An 18,514-nucleotide genomic window follows, 5' to 3' on the forward strand; every position below is an offset into this window, starting at 1 on the left:
AAGTAGGAAGCATATTAAAATGCAAGGTCTTGACCTCGTAATTCCTGACTCCATCACTTAGCCGGATACAATGTGAGGAAGCTGCTATCACGAGACATTGGATGTCCCTCAGATAAAGTCTAGCAGGTGGAGCTGGTGGTGGATTTTGGTTATTAGAAATGTCTAAAGCCGTCTTAAACCAAGGTATCTAAGCAAGAAAAAATAAAAACAAAAGTGAAGAAATAAAAATAAAAATAAATGGCAAAATAACAAAAATAACTAAAGTAGAAAAACTTAGCGTCATCCTCCAAAAACTTGGTCGACGATTTCCTGCAAAGGCACAGGGTCAATCGTAATAATAATTTACCTGAAATATTTCAAGGTCGGAACCACAGGGACGAGTTAATTTTCCACTTTAATTATTCTAAAATAACAAAATTTAAATTCAAGGAGTGGTTTTTTTTTTCTAACAAAACGATAAAGGAATAATCAATTCAAATAGAGTAGTGGTGAGAAAACAATAGACGCAAGTCTAGGGTTTCAGGTTTTAATCTAGAATTTGAATCAATTATCTGGTTAATTTCTTAACAAACTATAAATGCATCACACAATTGTATTTTAGATTATCTCTCGATATATCTAAAGTGTGTCTAATTAAATCTTACATCTCTCTCAAGATCGCAAGTATTCGATTAAACCCTTTAAAAACTTTGGTGATATAAATGCGTTATACAAATCCTAACCTACTCTCCTAATTAGGTTAAATATGTTTATTTATCTAGTGCACAGTTGTATATCCCTTCTCAATTCAATACAAACCCTAAGAGCATGTCTATGGTGGCAAAATATAAACATGTAATTAAATCAAAATAAATAAATCATAGCAAAAGGCAAGAAATTAAACTAGAAAAATTAACCGAATTCCTTCACAAAAACCCTAACCCTAAAAACAATTTAGTTCAACATGATTGGAAATTAAAACCACGAATTCAAAGAGTTGCTACAAAGATAAGAAAAAGAGTAAAAAAAAACTTCTCAATTGCTTGCTCCAATCTTCTTTGTGAGGACCCGAAATTTTCATACCTTTCAATTTGGCTTACTTGCTTGTATATATAGTGAATGATAACGAACTGTTGTACCTTATTGTTTCTTTTAATTGATTGCCTAACGTTTTGTGGCATGACATACTTATAGAAAGAAAGAGATTTTAATACAAGAGGTTTCAAACCCTAGCTTTGACTAAGAGAAACAAAAAGGTTTTGTTCATTTTTGCTCATTTTTAGATGTTTGCAAGTTGTGTTGTGACCCGACAGTTAGTTACATATTTTCTTTGATTTTCATTTACTTGCCTTGAATTCTTGGTTGTTTTATTAGTTGAATTATGATTTTGACCTATTTTCTTATTTTACTTGGTGCATGTTTCATTTGATGCATATTAAATTTTATAGTGCATGATATTAGTGTGATCGACTAGTGAGGTGCGTGCCATAACTTTGGAAGATCAGAGGGAGTTTTGTGCAAATGAAATTTGTTGGAATAGAGGTGTTAATAGATAATTAGGAGAAAGAGAGATATTTGGAGGCAATCAGATAGATATCACTTGGTTTCTTGTCACTTGTCAATCATCTAACTAGGGTTGACCAAGACCAAGACTAATTCTCTTATAACTAAACTTCGATTTCACCAAACAAACATTTCTTTTTCTTGTGCCTAGGCTGGACGAAATTTGGGGAGACAAAAGGAGAGAAAACAACTCCATTCCTAGCCTTGATTCGTTGCCTATTTAGTGAGAAAACAAGAGAGAAACTTAAATCTACTCCATCAAATCTTGACTCAAGCTTGGGAGGAAGCTATTAGAGGAGTTCTTGGAGAAAGAAACTCTTAGTACTTCTTGGTTGCTTTTCATCTTGAGTTTGTAGGAAACAAGGGGACTTGAAAATGTTTTAGAGGAAGAACTAGGATGACCAATTGGTGAGGTCAAGTGGTGAGTGTTCCTTGTATTTGTGAATTAAATGCTTTTATTGTGCTGTTATTGGCTTATTTGACTGTTAAATGTATTTTCAAAGATTGTTTTACGATTGATAGGCGAGTATGTACTTTATCACACTTGATCTAACTGAATGTGAAATTTTCAATGAGCAAATGACTAAATGTTACTTGTGCATGAATGTAAGCAATTGGCTGAACTGGGCCCTTGCCCTTCGTCGCTAACCTATTCGAGCCAGAAGCGGACTCGGTCGGGTAGGTTGGTAACCCTGGGCCACTATTTTGATATACTCGAGTATGACCATGAAGTCAGGTGGAGGACTGGCTAGTGAATTGGTCAGTGGATGGAATGCAATGAATGACTGAATGAATGGCTCCAAGTGAGCGCTTGAATGTTTATTACTCTTGGAATGGTTTGAACGATTTCAAATCTTTAAATGTTTGAACATTTACTTCCTGACTGCCTTGAATCGTTAAATAAGCTGTTCTCATGATTTAATTATTTGGATTGCTTGCTGAATACTCATTTTTTTTAGAAAATAAAATCTCACTGATTTTTAGCTCACCCCCCCTTAGATTTATTTTCCTTGCAGGAGTGGAGACCCGGAGTGGATAAGTTTGAACTTGAATATAATGACTCTCTTATACATGTATTTTGGCAAATACATTTTATTTTGATATTTTGGTAATAGACCCTATGTTTCACTTTTGATTTGTAATTAAGGTTGAATTATTAGTTGAATTGTAGAACTCCAGTGCTCATATGGAGGTTTGAACGGTTATTTTGAGAATTGATTGTAGTAAATATAGTGAGTCCTAACGAGAGTTGGGCAGGCGGTCCGCCAAACCCTTGGGTATGTCCTAGGGGGAGGTGGGGTCGTCATAGATGGTATCAGAGCCGCTTCGAGTGATCTCTGCATGGGGTAAGTTTGGGCTAAGTGGTGTTATGGTCCCGATTACGTGAATGAGTGTAAAGAACTAAGTACTCTTCTTGAGCATAAGCTATGAATCATAAATGTTATAGGCGTAAAACTTTTATTATGATACTTGAAGAAGATAGATATATACGTCAGTTAGGAATCTCTAATGTAGATGATTTACTCTTTGGACCGGCCGACTCGAGTTTGAATTATCTTATTTCGGATTCTTGTTCCCCAATACCCAAGAGTTGAGAACATTTAGATGAAAGTCAACATCACGACTACCTTTGAGGTAAATGTGAATGGAAAAGGTCAGAGCATGGAAGATTTTAATATGTGACATAGGAATTGAACTGATTGAGGAGAATAGATCGATGAGTGCTATAATGGACTAATCCAGAAACTGGTTGGTTAGAGTTTCTATCGCTGGTGGTTAGATCATTATGCATGTTGGAGAAGCTAGCACTGCAGACCTATCGCCTTTTAATTTGGTTTTTGATTGACTACCCTTGCCTATGCTTCCTTCATACCTATCCCTAGATGTAAAAGTAGGGATTTCGCTTTGATTCCTATCTTGCCCAAATCGAGAGTTTTGGATTAAGTATGGAAGTTTTGGAGAAAAGGGTTTGGATTCTAATCTTGTATATATTCTTTTAGCAAACGTAGGATGACCGCTCCGATTGAGAATGGAAAGGATACTATGGGGGTAAGTAGCCATAGTATTTTTTGGGTAAGGCTTTGACAATGACCATGAGTAAATTGGAGGTTGCATATTTGAATTTTTGCAAGCAAAGATTAGAATTTCGAGAACGGAATTCTTTTAAGGGAGAGAGAGTGTGAGGACCCAAAATTTTCATACCTTTCAATTTGGCTTACTTACTTGTATATATAGTGAATGATAACGAACTGTTGTACCTTATTGCTTCTTTTAATTGATTGGCTAACGTTTTGTGGCATGACATATTTATGGAAAGAAAGAGATTTTAATACAAGAGATTTCAAACCCTAGCTTTGACCAAGAAAAAAAAAGGTTTTGTTCATTTTTGCTCACTTTTAGATGTTTGCAAGTTGTGTTGTGACCCAACAGTTAGTTACATATTTTCTTTGATTTTCATTTACTTGCCTTGAATTCTTGGTTGTTTTATTATTTGAATCATGATTTTGACCTATTTTCTTAAATTACTTGGTGCATGTTTGCATGTTTCATTTGATGCATGTTAAATTTTATAGTGGATGATACTAGTGTGATCGACTAGTGAGGTGCGTGCAATAACTTTAGAGGATTAGAGGGAGTTTTGTGCAAATGAAATTTGTTGGAATAGAGGTGTTAATAGATAATTAGGAGAAAGAGAGATATTTGGAGGCAATTAGATAGATATCACTTGGTTTCTTGCCACTTGTCAATCATCTAACTAGGGTTGACCAAGACCAAGACTAATTCTCTTATAACTAAGCTTCCATTTCACCAAACAAACATTTCTTTTTCTTGTGCCTAGGCTGGACAAAATTTGGGGAGAAAAGAGAGAGAAAACAACTCCATTCCTAGTCTTGATTCCTTGCCTATTTAGTGAAAAACAAGAGCGAAACCTAAATCTACTCCATCAAATCTTGAATTAAGCTTGGGAGGAAGCTATTGGAGGAGTTCTTGAAGAAAGAAACTATTAGTACTTCTTGGTTGCTTTTCATCTTGAGTTTGTGGGAAACAAGGGGACTTGAGAATGTTCTAGAGGAAGAACCAGGGTGACCAATTGGTGAGGTCAAATGGTGAGTGTTCCTTGTGTTTGTGAATTAAATGCTTTTATTGTGTTGTTATTGGCTTATTTGACTGTTAAATGTATTTTCAAAGATTGTTTTACGATTGATAGGCGAGTGTGTATTTTATCACACTTGATCTAATTGAATTTGAAATTTTCAATGAACAAATGACTGAATGTTACTTGTACATGTTACTTGTGCATGAATGTAAGCCATTGGCTGAATTGGGCCCTTGCCCTTCGTCGCTAGCCTATTTGAGTCAGAAGTGGACTTGGTCAGGTAGGTTGGTAACCCTAGGCTACTGTTTTGGTATACTCTAGTATGACCATGAAATCAAGTGGAGGACTGGCCAGTGAATTGGTCATTGGATGGAATGCAATGAATGACTGAATGACGGAGACTGAATGATTGAATGAATGGCTTCAAATGAGCGCTTGAATGTTTATTACTCTTGGAATGTTTTGAACGATTTCAAATCTTTAAATGTTTGAACATTTACTTCCTGATTGCCTTGAATCGTTAAATGAGATGTTCTCATGATTTAACTATTTGGATTGCTTGTTGAATACTCATTTTTTTTTAGAAAATAAAACCTCACTGATCTTTAGCTCACCCCCTCCTTAGATTTGTTTTCCTTGCAGGAATGGAGACCCGGAATGGATAAGTTTGAACTTGAATGTAATGACTCTTATACATCTATTTTGGCAGATAGATTTTATTTTGATATTTTGGTAATAGATCTTATGTTTCACTTTTGATTTGTAATTAAACTTGAATTATTGGTTGAATTGTAGAACTTCAGTGCTCATATGGAGGTTTGAACGGTTATTTTGAGAATTGATTTTAGTGAATGTAGTGAGTCCTAACGAGAGTTGGATAGGCGATTCGCCAAATCCTTGGGTATGCCCTAGGGGGAGGTGGGGTCGTCACATTCTCCTTGCATGTTCCATTGATTTGCCTTCGTTTGATTTTGATTTCTCAAGAATAACTATGAAAAGATATTAAAACTAATCTAGACTAATGTTTTTCACCCCTAAAAACGTCCTAGATAGCCTCTATTTATTGTTTCTTAAAGTAGTATTCGAAATGGGGTAGGATTGGGCTTATTGGAGCTAAAAAATCACAATTTCGTGCATTTGCTAGATGAACACCAGTGCAAATACCGGCCTAAACTCTGGCGCCGGAGTTCCATTGGATGACTTGATCAGAACATCTTCGACGTGAACATCAGCGCAGGTTATTGAAGATCCGTGGACGGATCGCTTCGGATCCATGCACAGATCCACTTTAAGGCGAAAAATCTCCATCATCGAGGCTGAATCAGCTCTTGCTCAAAACACAAAAGTTGTAGCCCTTTGAATTATCTTTCCAACTCCACAAGAATCAAGTCATTTGGAGGTCTGGTTGCTGAGATATGCAGTGCAAAATACTGTTAACTGGTTAGAAGAACTTTGCAGTGCAACTATATTTGAGTATTTTGAATATTTGGCTATGAAAATGTGAAAACCAGACTTTGATGTTTTCATAAGATTTGTAGAGCATTCTCTTAGATTCACTATGAATCGTGAATCATCTCAATCAAATTTGTGTAACTCAAGTTATTGCCAAAATATTGAAATATGTCATTCCTACGAAACCTCTTCCTCTTGACTTTTTCCTCTTTCATTACTTTTTCGCGCCACATTTTTAGTCCGTTTTCCCTCCAATTGAGCTTTTCACCTATTAGAATAATATAAGAGTAAAATTAAGTAGTTTCTATTCAAGATAAAGTTCAAATAACATAAAATTAAGTAATTTCTATTCAAGATAAAGTTCAAATAACATGGTTAACTAGCAATTTAGACCTATAAATGCACTACAATTTATACCTTATCACTACCCTTCCCACATCTTTGTATTGCAACCATTTCCTACCAAAACAGAACCTTTTCTTCCTCTTTTTCCCTTTTGGCTCTGTGTCTAGAAGCAGCAAAAAATGATCAGAAGTTTCATTTTGTATGTGTATACGTTTTGCCTTTCCATGTTCAGCTCTCCAATCTTTACTGCTCAGAAATCTGTCTAATCTTTCTTTAACTTCACCATTCTTTTCCTAGTTATTACACCAAGTCCAAGGTTTCTCTTCAAATCCTATGTCAATGAGTTGTTTACTTCTTATGAAGTTTCTGAATTCTCTAAAGCTATTCTCAAGTCTTTTCACACCACCCCATTTCTCCTTATTAGCGAGAATATCATTCATATCCCAAGCAAGCAACCATTTCTCATTCCAAATCTATTTTCTGCATTCAATTGTTTTCCACTGTTGTTTTCTGACCTAATCTTTAGTACTTGCATAAATACATATGAGTGACTAGCTGGTATTTCTGCAATTATCCTCAATCTTCAATTCAATAGTGAAATCAGTAAACAGCACTTTGGTAATCACAATATCTAACCTCCAAAACATATCCAAGCCACCAGATTTGCCTACCGAATCTACCACAAACAGTTTATCATGTATGAGCTTCATCATAACAGTTTTCATAAAAGATTTTTTATTCTTAGTTTCTGACAGGAAAATTAAATTTGGGGAATGGAGTTTCACTGCCTCCTCTAATTGGAGAATTGTCAAAAGACTCCCAACACCTCGACAGTTCCACACCAAAACCTTCATTGAGAGCTAAGAGCCCCATTTAGGTTGAACTCCACCACTTTCAGCCTATCATTTTCTTTATTAGCCATATTCATCATTCTACTCCTTTTCTGCCCTTTCCCCTCATCAATTTCTCCTCCAATTTCCATCTCCATGTTGTTGGTTTTCCTCTTCCTAGTTTCTATCACTTGTTCACCCCTCCCATATAGTCACTCAAAGGACTTCTTTTACTCACTTCCTGTACTAATCTCTTCCATCCCCTATTGCCTTTATATTTGCCCTTTTTGGCCCTACCATCCTTTGTATTCCCTTTCCCTACCTCTATATTGGTGGCCCCCTTCTTTATCTCCTGCTCCTTGTTACTTTTCCCCAGCCATGTATTTATTGCAATTTCCTCATCAATCCACATTCCATCTACTTGATTGAGTCCTGGTGAGTCCATGATTAGACTCAAAGATTCCTTTCCATCTCTCTTGATGTTACTTCCCTCTTCATCTCTCTGGTTGTCCCTATGCTATTTCTCTATCATCATGTTTTCACTATTACTACTAAGTTTCCCATCCCTATTTACCTTCTCACATTGTTTCTTCTGCTGTTCCTTTTCAACATTCACAACTTACCTCATAAGAAACTCGTCCCCTTGATTTTCTTTTGATACTTCCTCAATACTATGCATTCTCTCATTAGATTTCCAAGTCAGCAACAACTGCCAATTAAACGTTTCCATCCCTTTATCATTTTTGGATTCACTTCTATTGTTATTCTCTGGTTGGTTAGCCATATTGTATTTCTTAGTAGGACTTCTAGGTGTACTAGCTCTAAGCCAAGCCCCAAACTGTTGTTCGCTATTTATATTAGCTCCTTTATCCTTACAGTTTCTTTCATTGTGTTCTAGGATCCCACAGCAATAACAAAAATCCGGACATTTCTCATATCTAAAATCTATCTATTTTAATATCCCATTCATTTTGATAGTGATTCCCCTAATTAATGGTTGTGTCGGGTCTATTTCAACCAAAATTTTTAATTGTTTACCTTCCTTACTCCCCATATTAGGAATTATGTCCTCTTTTGCTGAGGGAAACCCCCCCCCCCCCCACCCGCTCCCAACCCTTTTTCCAGCTTCCTTAGGGATTCAATGTATGGGCAGGTTTCAAATCCAGACCTATATCCACGTTTTCCTAAAAGCATACTCATCAATTTCAATACCTTCTTTCCCTGGGAGCACTACCATAGGCAAGTTATCATATATCCATGGCCTTCCATTTAACACTCTGTCCCTATCACTCGTATTATCAAGTACAAATTGAAACAAATTTACCCCAATTCCCACAAATTTCATGTGTTTAGCAAAACTTCACATATTATTGGCAAAACTTCTCATACCTGCAATATTCATTGTTTTTTCTCCTACAACCTCCCAATAATGCTAAGCTTACATTCTGCCAGCCAATAAACCACATCCTTCCCATTTATCTAAATATCCCCTGCCTTCTTCTCTGAAAGAACAAACTTCCGCAGCACCTCCTCTATCTCATCAGCCATTTGAACCAGCTTTACTTTGTATTCCACCTGCCAACCTTTCACCCCATGGATCTCCGGCCCTTAAACCTGCAAAAAACAAAAAACCAAAAACAACAGCAGAAACAAAGGAAACTAGGGGAAGCAGCTATCTAAAGTAATAGTACGAAACTAGAATCTACAAAAGAAGCTAAAAAAGGATACGTCAAAGAAGTAAACTATTTTTTTTTTAATAAATGCTCCAGATTAGCTCAAGACACTGAATGCTCCAGATTAACTCAATCTAATTAGAAAACTGAAGAAGTTGATCTACGGGATGTGTATCTGCTCACGATTTTGAAGCTATGAGGACGAGAACAGATTCTGAGCTGGGAAACTAGCAAAACTCCAAGTAGAAGCTCCTATCTACTATCATTAGCTAAGATTAGTTCATCACTGAAATCTATACAGTCACATCTATGAATATGCATATTTGCTCATGAATTTGATGCTAGTTTGAAAAAGGAAAGATTCAAAATTTGGCAAAAACTAGGCGGGCTTGGTTTTAACGCTCCGTACAGTTTTGAAGTTTGGAAATTTTAAAATTTTTTAAAACACCAAGGGGACAAGCTCTCTAGCTAGAGAGAGAAAGCAACTCTCATAAAGAGAGACTGGTTTTGCTTCATATATGTTTGACAAGAATGCTACATTTCTAGTTTACGTTGTTGTATACAAAAAATGTGAAGCCATTATGCTTATTTTTTTGAGACGATAACTATTGTATAACCTATCTATCTTAAATTAAAAGAAAATGAGAGCCTAAAAAGGGTTTGTGTTAGGAGCTAGTAGATACACAGACCTTACTAGATCAAAGGAGTGATTTAACACAATCCTTGAATTTTTTTTTCCTGCAGGTGGGATTTGAACTCCTACATACAGCCCAAAAGCTAAGCTCAATGGTTAAGCCCATTACGCTTAGTGCAGTATTATTTCTTGCTCAAATAGCCCTTTATGTCCATAAAAAATTTAGGATACACTTTTTCTAATTATGTTTCCTTAACATGATACAACAATGTTTGGATTGCATTTTTTTGAATTTTCTGTAGAAAAAATGTTGTAACGATTTGATAAATGTGAAGTAAAAAGATGATTGGAAAATATATTCAAGGAAAATGTGGCAAACACGACCAAGTTTTTATTTCCTTTTAGTAGCATTCTTGTGTTGCATAGCATCCATTTTTGGTTTGAATACAATATGCTGAAAGAAATCAACGTTGTCAAGAACAACGGCTATACAAACGTCCTAAACGACTCCACATCACTCTACATTATCTGGCGCCTATCTTGATCCAACACAATTTTGTTAAGACCCGCATAACACATTTTTGAAGAAGTGCACTTTTCTTCTTTTTGTTTATTTTGTGCAAAATTGCTTTTTCTTCTAGTCCTAAATAACTCCATATCACAAGAAATCCTCAAAGCCCATTGTACCTGTCTTAATTGTGTTAAAACTCGTCTCAACTGAATATAGAAGAGGCCCATGAATGACACTGTAGTTTCATATCAAAACAAGGAAATTAATCCTTTTTCTAATTAAAAAAAAAAGATAATATCTCAAAGAATACACACACCCATTTTCTCTCTTTTAGGTGGCGTGCTTAATTGAAAAAAATTGATTGGTCATTTGGATACTTGGATTTTATCCATATTCATATCCAACTCTTCTCATAATTTCTATCTTTTTACAACTTAATCCTTTTAAATAAATTTGAATTATATTTTATCTCGGTTTCCCTCTCTCTTCTAACAAATCTTCTAACAAACTTTGTTTTTATTTATATATTCATTTAATTTATTTTATCTATATGCAATAAATTTACTTGGTGTTATTTTAATTGTTACTTCATTAAAGTTGCTAGAAAATTAATATTTGTTCATGGAGAAAACATATTTTTGCATCTTTGGTGTTTAACTGATTACGGGCATATAATTTTAGATTTTTTAATCATATAAAAATTTAATAACTGATTCAAAGGTTAATATGGTACTTGAACACTTAGATACATTAATTTGGTAAAATAAATATTTATAATTATATAAGAATATTACTTTTTTGAATTATTCATGCTTCTATAAATTTACAAGTAATACTATTAAAAAAAAACTCTGTTAATACACGGATTATAATAATTGGGCTGTTGGCAAACACTGAAACCCATTGTGCACACCAGTCATACAAACTCTGCACTTCACGGCATGGTATAGGCCAAGCCAGGTTGGATTTAGTTAGTGGACGTGGTAAAACAGCCTTTTGTTTCTTCTATGTCTTGACCCTTGAGACCCATATGGTTTATTTGATTTTTCAAATTTTTCTTCTTCAAGGCAAGATCAAATTGAGCTGACATGGAGATAAAACAAGTGTCCTTTTGATGAAAAGGATATTTTATTATTCAAAATGATGAAAATCGCCAATACAATTTATTTCACAACAGTGGATGGAGAGTTCCAAAGGGATTCAACAAAGTCAGAGATTTTAGTATAATGTGCCAATTTATGTGCGACTTTGTTTGCTTTTCTTGAGATTCAATTTATATCAATATCATTATAATCAGACAGAATTATGTATGCAAATCGTCAACAATTGATCCTACATCAGAGCAAACATCATCTTTAGACTGGAAATGTTGAATGATTGATAATGCATCTCCTTGGACAACCAAACTTGGAATGAGCAGGTTATTTGCAAAGATTAAAGCCTCCCTTGCTGCTATAGCATCTGCCACAGTACGTTCAACAATTCCATGGAATTGTTTAGACAATTCAGCTGTGAAATAGCTTACATGATCACGAATTACTATCCCAATACCATGGACTTGCTTTACCGTGGAGATTTTGTACCATCAAAGTTGACCTGATTTAAAGGTGGTGCTGATCACCGTACTGCTGATAAGTGCTTCAACAGTTGTGAACCATTGGCATTGACCCCTTTTAAAGGCAGCAAGATAGGTGGACGAGAAACAAACTACTAATAGTGAATCACGTCTTTTCCCGTCAAACAAAGTGGAGTTCCTATTGCTCCAAATCTCATCACACACAACAGCAAAAAACTCACATTCAGCGGCAGGCAAAGTTCTAATAATTTCCTTGACCCGAAGAGTGACACTATAATGACAACATTGTTGAATTTCCTCTCTAGAAAACAAGCACCTATATTTGTGTGGACATTGGACAAAGGAATATCCAACCTATTCCTCAATTTTGGCACACCATTATTCAATTTGTTCTTTGTTTTTAAAGAGAGTAAATGCGGCAGCAACTAAAGTGCAAGCGATAATAATTGACTAGGCAGTGCCATTTTGTGATACTGTTTAGCTTTCTCTTCGATTCTTGCATTGTTCAATTCAATACCAACGACAATAAAAATGCACCTCATGTGGCCTAGTATTAAATACAACAACAGGATGGATTAGAATAAAACAAAACCATAATTGCCTTAAGTACAACTCTAAACATTTCAAGCACTAGGTAACATATGCCTAGGAATAGCTAATGGGAATGATCTAAGTTGTTTGTTTACTGCTGAAGGATTGTGCAATTATAAGGATGCAGAGTAGGTTAATCCCAATCTACTGTGCTGAATGCATATAGTAAAACATCGAGCTTTTGCTTGCCATGTAAACACTTTTGACTAAACAATACAAACTTGTCGTTTTGACAAAAAAAAAAGGTACTAGGTAACATATTCATTGCCCTTCAATTGATCTGAGTGCTAAACTGCCCCATATACCATCAATTGTGCTATTCGCATCAAATATAAAGTGGTTGACTTTAAAGCGGCCAATATGCTCACAAGCTGGCACAATTTGATGTAAAGCTTGTGCATAATGTTAGTTGGGAGATAAACTTCTCCCTGTGACTAATCGAATGTGCCCGGGAAGATAGTAGGGCAGTGGCCTTATTTTGTGGTTAAACTTGTAGTATCAAGTGTTGATTATATATAAAATTACTTGCCGTTTGACAAAAAAATAATGTCCTAGGCCTTTGTGACGGGAAAGTAAAAGACAAAAAGGGCCACATGGCTTGAATTGAACAAAATTTGAGTTTTCCTCCCATATCATGGTTGAGGTGGCCGGTGGTGGTGGGGGAGAAGGAAAAAGAAGAAAGGAAGAAAAGAAAAAAGTTTGTATATTTTTTAGTATTTTAGGGTGTGTATTTTAAAAATTTGGGATGTCATGTTTTTAGAGGGTCTTGTATAAGTCGTAAAAAAAAAAATAAAAACACTCCTAAAAATGGAAGTGCCAAAAGAGCCTATGTTTTGTGTGGTCATCTTTGTTCATCATCCATGCTGAAGCTTATGGAATTGCTGCTCGTTTCATCATTTTGATACATTAGAATATTAGTTTTAGCTCCAAATTAGACCTACCAAATGTATTTATGGTTTCCTTCTGTTATTTCAACAAGCCTCGCTGTCTTAATTTCTTTTGTTTTGGATTGAATTCACTTTGAGCCATGAAGGTTGTGGGTTGGCTCACATCCCCCATCATCCATTTCTAAAGTAGACGCTTTGCACCCCCAAACAAACCAAATAGTTCCTATTTCTCAATCTTTCTGACTTGGTTTGCTCCTACAAAACCAAGGTCGAAAAGATTGAAAAAATCAGTGATTCACAACCACTGATGAAGGATTCCTCGAAAGTTAAGGATTAATAATTGTTTTTAGAGATTTAGAAATCGAATGGATTCGGTCTTATACATATGTGAGGAAGGTAATCAAAAAAGAAAGAAGATGAGTTTTTCTTTCTTTTATCACTTAAGAGTTGTGTGAAATGAAAGTCTAGTGCACGGTTTTGAATGAGAGAAAGAACTGATAGATCCTCTTTTTAATAGTCAACTGAATTTCGACAAAATGCCTGTTGAACAACTAAAAAGACCATTTTATCCTCAAGGCAGTAATATGAGAGGTGAAATTATAATATTGGCCCCAATTAGAGGCAATAAAAAAAGTGCAAATCATGCGACCCAAAAAAAAAAAAGAAACAAAAGAACAGAGAAACATATAAGATACAAACGTTCAGGTCTTAGACGTGCCAAAAAAACAAAAAGGTTCCCAAGCCTAAGTGTCGATCTCCTCCACTTGCCACTTTCGAATCAGGGCACAAACAGTTGTCAGTAACAATCGTTCTGAATGATGCAACATTTTTTGAACAAGGCATAATTCTACGTGAACTATTTATAAAACTTAACAATAGAGATACAATTATTATATATGGGATCCATATGAACAGTAACAAAATATCACACATTTGTTGTAAGAATGTACAAGAAATTTATATAGACTTGCAAAAAGTTCAAAAAATGTCCCTGCCCCCCCCCCCCCCCCCACTTTTTTGCCTACAATCAACTACCAATCACCGTAACTAGGTCCATTGAGCATAGATGATTGACAAATTAAGAAAAAGGGGAAAGATTCCAAAGTGCCAGAGGTGAAAAAAGCAAGTAAAGGTATTTTTGTTCGTTCAGAAGGCAGAAATTGACTTGAAACTTGGTCGTTCCATGCATGTTAAATTGTGGCGTCTTACTAACGCTTCAAAACATAACCGTTGGAAAAATGAAGGCTATGATTGCAAGTATTTTACAGGTATATTGTGGTAACAAAATTGTGATTCCATTGTAATATACTAGAAAGTACAAATGATGTTAGCATATGGGGTGTAAATTGCCCAATTTTTCGGTTGAGGATGGTTAAGGTGAACCAAAATCTAACATTCATGCGGGGCAAAGTGAATTTCACTCTTTTTTTTTCCTAATAAATGAAACATACTGGTACCACTAGTTGGACTAAGACTCGGTTTTCTAATTGAAGGCGAAAAGAGAGTGTTACTATTTTAAAATCTTGCTTCGGTTTCAAGTAAGCATGTAAGTGGATAAGGTATGGATTAGATCCTTTGATCCAAACTTAAATCCCGACCCAGACCCTTATCCTTATGGGTCTAAAGAAATGAATCCAAATCCAAACCCTTCTGAATCTGGATATCCAATGGATATTTGTTGTATTTTTGTAAACACACTAAAATAAAAATTAAAAAAAATAACTAGGATTAAGTTGAAAAAAGAAACAATCATGAAGTTTTATTGTATACGATCTAATAACTATAGTATATTAGAATATTTTATAAATTTACTAATATATTGGATTTGGACGTGGATTATAGAAAACCGGATCTTACCCGAACTCATAACTTTTTTATAGGGTATGGGTGGTTCTGGATTGAATCTAGGTAAGATTTAAACCATTCGATCCATTGTCATGCCTAGTTTCAAGCCATGGGGAAATTACGTTATACATGACCTTAATGACAATTTTTCCAAAAGCATAGATTAACTTAATTGTCTTCCCTCTCAATACAAGTGAAAGAGCAATCACAAAGTGTTCTTAAGCTTCATGATATCCCCTTTGAACACATTGAGCAGGCAGCAAACCATTGTTCCCTTCATCATTCTTGTCATTATGTTGCTTCCAGTCTGTTAGAAAGATGATATTGAAATGGATAAAGTAGGAGGAAGAACAAACGTTAGCCTACCATTTTTTTTAAATATAAATGTGTATTCTTATCCTTTGATTGCAGGACATAACAAACTGCTTGTCCAGAGTATTGCAAGTGCTAATCTCGTCTTCTGAATTCACAAGTAAGTTGCAAGAATTGAACATTTGTCCTCTAAATGAACAATACAATGGGGCAAAATACATATCCAGCACTTATATTTCTGTGATCGAATCTTCTGTAACTTCCCTCGGACACTTTCTTTTGGCCTTGGCCTTCAGATCATCAAGATATTGCTGATAGGCATAAGACATAAATCCCCACAGGGCTAGCAGGAGGGATACTACTTTGGCAGCAGTCACCTTGTCGTGGAAAACTACCACAGCTAGAACTGGATCAACTGGCAAGCCTACAACACTAATGACATTGGAGAACAGGGAAGAGACCTTGAAAATCAGTCCATTGCAACCGATGTTGAAAACCTGCCATGATATCCCAGTCCAAAGAAAAGTCATGATATACGACACTTTCCCCAGTCTAAAATCCTGCATCTCTGATTTCAAACTCTTCCATTCTCCACTCGCAAAAAGCCCCACTACGATTGCAAGTGTTGCAACTAAGGACTCGTAGAATGTGAGATCAATAATGACTCTGAAAGTTTTACTTTTAAGTATCTTCTGAAACATGAGTTCAGTGAATGAAAGCACAAATGCATATAGAGCAGATGCAGCAACCGTGCATATAATGCCTAATGTGTATTTGTTCTTGGAGTTGTTACTGGAATCTTCAGTATCCTTGTGGATTACCAGGATTATGGAAGAAATGGTTAGCAATACAAGAGAGTTTATTATGAAAAAGGTAAGCTTCTGTGCATTCAGGAAAAATGCAAAAACAGCGTTGAATGCTAATTGGCTTGCACATATCAGAGAATAAGTCGAGACTGGAAGGTATTTTAGGCCAAGTGAGTATAACACGGAATCCCCAGCTGTACACAGCCCAAGAAAGACATAAATTGAAGTAAGGACAAGAACGGAAGGCTGTTGGACTCTACTATAATCTGCATTATGATTCTGTAAGGAAGAATGGAAGAGGAAGGGTAGGAGCATGGGGAAGCCCATAGTTAGTGTCAATGTTGCTAACCACGTACTGTTTCCGCCCTTATCAAAGTATAATCTGCCCAAAAGAGTACCAACGGCCTGGCCAGAGAGGAGAAATAATATGTAGATGGCCACTTGAAACCACCATTTGTACGTTCTAAGCCAACGTGCATTTGACTGCAAGGGAGTTTTCATATTTTCAGTTGGCAATATCTCTTTAGCTTCCGTACCTGGTCAGGCAATTTTAGAAGGATTCAGCATTATCTAGCCACTTCATTGCAAATCCCACACAGAAATAGAAGGAATAGTCTACGGAAATATACTGTCAACTGGGAGGCATACGCTATAGAAATGAAGTAGAACTAACCTGTGAAACATGACTTCCACAGGTCAAATTTGTTAGTGGGGAATTAGTGGTTTCAAGCTTTCTGAACACAGACACTACGAAGATGCACCAGAAAAACTAGATCCAGTTCACTGTTATCCCTTAGTGATAACAGTAATAAGTAGATCATTAAGATGGATTTTGGCAGGAATTAAAAAATATAGGAATTTCCGTAACCAGACTTTCATTTTAGTAATCAAATATATTGAGCAGGATTCTTTTGGCCCTAACTAGAGCTAAATCACTCATAGTTCAGAACTTATTTTTCATCAATACATAGAAAATCATAAACTTGCATGGCAAAAATGAGAACAGCCTACATTTTTTACTGCTATACAGCTGTTGTACGAAAACTATTAGGCTTTACAAGCGCAAATGATACCCTCAGCTACAAAACATAGAGCCTTATAGAAGAAGAACTAATCTACATATATGAAGCAAGTCTCTGCCTCAACCTGCTAATATCACAAGAAATTTGATCAAGAGCTACAATCAGAAACTGATGATCCCTAACGTTTTATTCAGATATCTATAGTCAAAATTGCATGAAGTACTCCTAGAAAGATCAAAATTCCAGAGGGGTTGCAAGTGTTATCGAAAACTGTATTAGTATAATTTGTTTCTGTGGTTATGAGTGCGGAACCAAGGAGACACGGCTGGATAGATGCATGTTGCAAAATGAGAAGATTACTTTCTTGCTAGTTGCTAATGGAAGTGAAAGAATCAAGTTTAAGATTTGGACCATTAAAAAAGTGCATCCTGTTTGTTCAATGGTTCTTTGTCAATGTTTTTCAACTCTTTAAGCGTAATTGTTTTCTTGGTGATATTTATAATGGAAAATGAGGAGTATAAGTTGTTCAGACTATGAAATTATCATTTGATCTATTTACAGTAGAGCTAAATTAAATGATCCCTGTACAACAGGCATTAGATCTTATCCCTAGTTTTCTTTTCCAGTAAAAGGCTGAAAGCTTGCATTCCTCATCACGGCATGCCCCAGTTAACTGGAATTACACCTGTAATGATGAACTGTAATACCAAATTTCAGGCCATGTCTTGCTGAGTAACCTCAGCGAATTAACAGTTAATCCTCCAGGGCCACCCAAGCATGATCATGGTTCCCTCTTTTACAATTGCTGTCTAAAATGGTATATTTGCTACAGAGTCTGATAATTAACAAAATCTGTGACTTCACTAGCATAATCCTAAACATGAAAAAATTGGCAGGTACCAATAGATTATATGACTTCAGGACAAGAATGAATTGCCGAAGTGAAATGGAAGAAAGGAAAGTTAAGATTCTGACTTACTTGTGGTGCATGAAGGCTGTTTTCGAGCTTCCTCCATCCAAGAAAATCAGTACAGAAACAGTATGGGGTTCAAGTAAGGATAACTCTAAAGTTGCAGCAGAAAACACATCACGAAGTATTTAAGTACAGATTCTGTTATTTAGTGCTTGGACACTTCTCAAAGCTGATGCGATATTATCAAAGATTACTCGCATGCGTCTTTTATATACATACACTAGTATGAAGCAGACAACCTAATGTGTAATATTTTCTTTACTTTTGTGCATTTACCGAATGGAAGAAGAAATCAATTTATCATATGAAGTTCGAAGCAAAGCTAAATCTTGATGCTTTTCTCAAAATAAATTATGACATCATGAATATGCAATCAAATACATTTTTGCCCAAAAAAAAAACCTCCCTTGCATTTCTT

At 35.6% G+C, this 18,514-nt stretch overlaps 1 protein-coding gene across 1 annotated transcript; it reads right to left on the bottom strand.

The window, feature by feature from the left end:
- Positions 1-15,389: 15,389 nt before the first annotated feature.
- On the bottom strand, positions 15,390-18,181 carry LOC113783798 (probable purine permease 10). Its single transcript, XM_027330015.1, has 2 exons — positions 18,103-18,181; positions 15,390-16,637 (listed from the first exon to the last, which is right to left on the bottom strand). Exons 1-2 carry the CDS (start codon positions 18,137-18,139, stop codon positions 15,526-15,528), a joined length of 1,149 nt encoding a protein of 382 aa, XP_027185816.1. The 5' UTR covers positions 18,140-18,181; the 3' UTR covers positions 15,390-15,525.
- Positions 18,182-18,514: the final 333 nt, after the last annotated feature.

This window comes from Coffea eugenioides, chromosome 9 (assembly GCF_003713205.1).
Source record: "Coffea eugenioides isolate CCC68of chromosome 9, Ceug_1.0, whole genome shotgun sequence".
Classification (NCBI taxonomy): Eukaryota; Viridiplantae; Streptophyta; class Magnoliopsida; order Gentianales; family Rubiaceae; genus Coffea; species Coffea eugenioides.

Bases quoted from the DNA above. Each gene is read 5' to 3' on its own strand.
- LOC113783798 (XM_027330015.1), bottom strand. From the start codon at position 18,139: ATGGAGGAAGCTCGAAAACAGCCTTCATGCACCACAA. The intron at 16,638-18,102 runs GTAAGTCAGAAT...TTGCCTGACCAG, and splicing joins ACAGCCTTCATGCACCACAA to GTACGGAAGCTAAAGAGATA.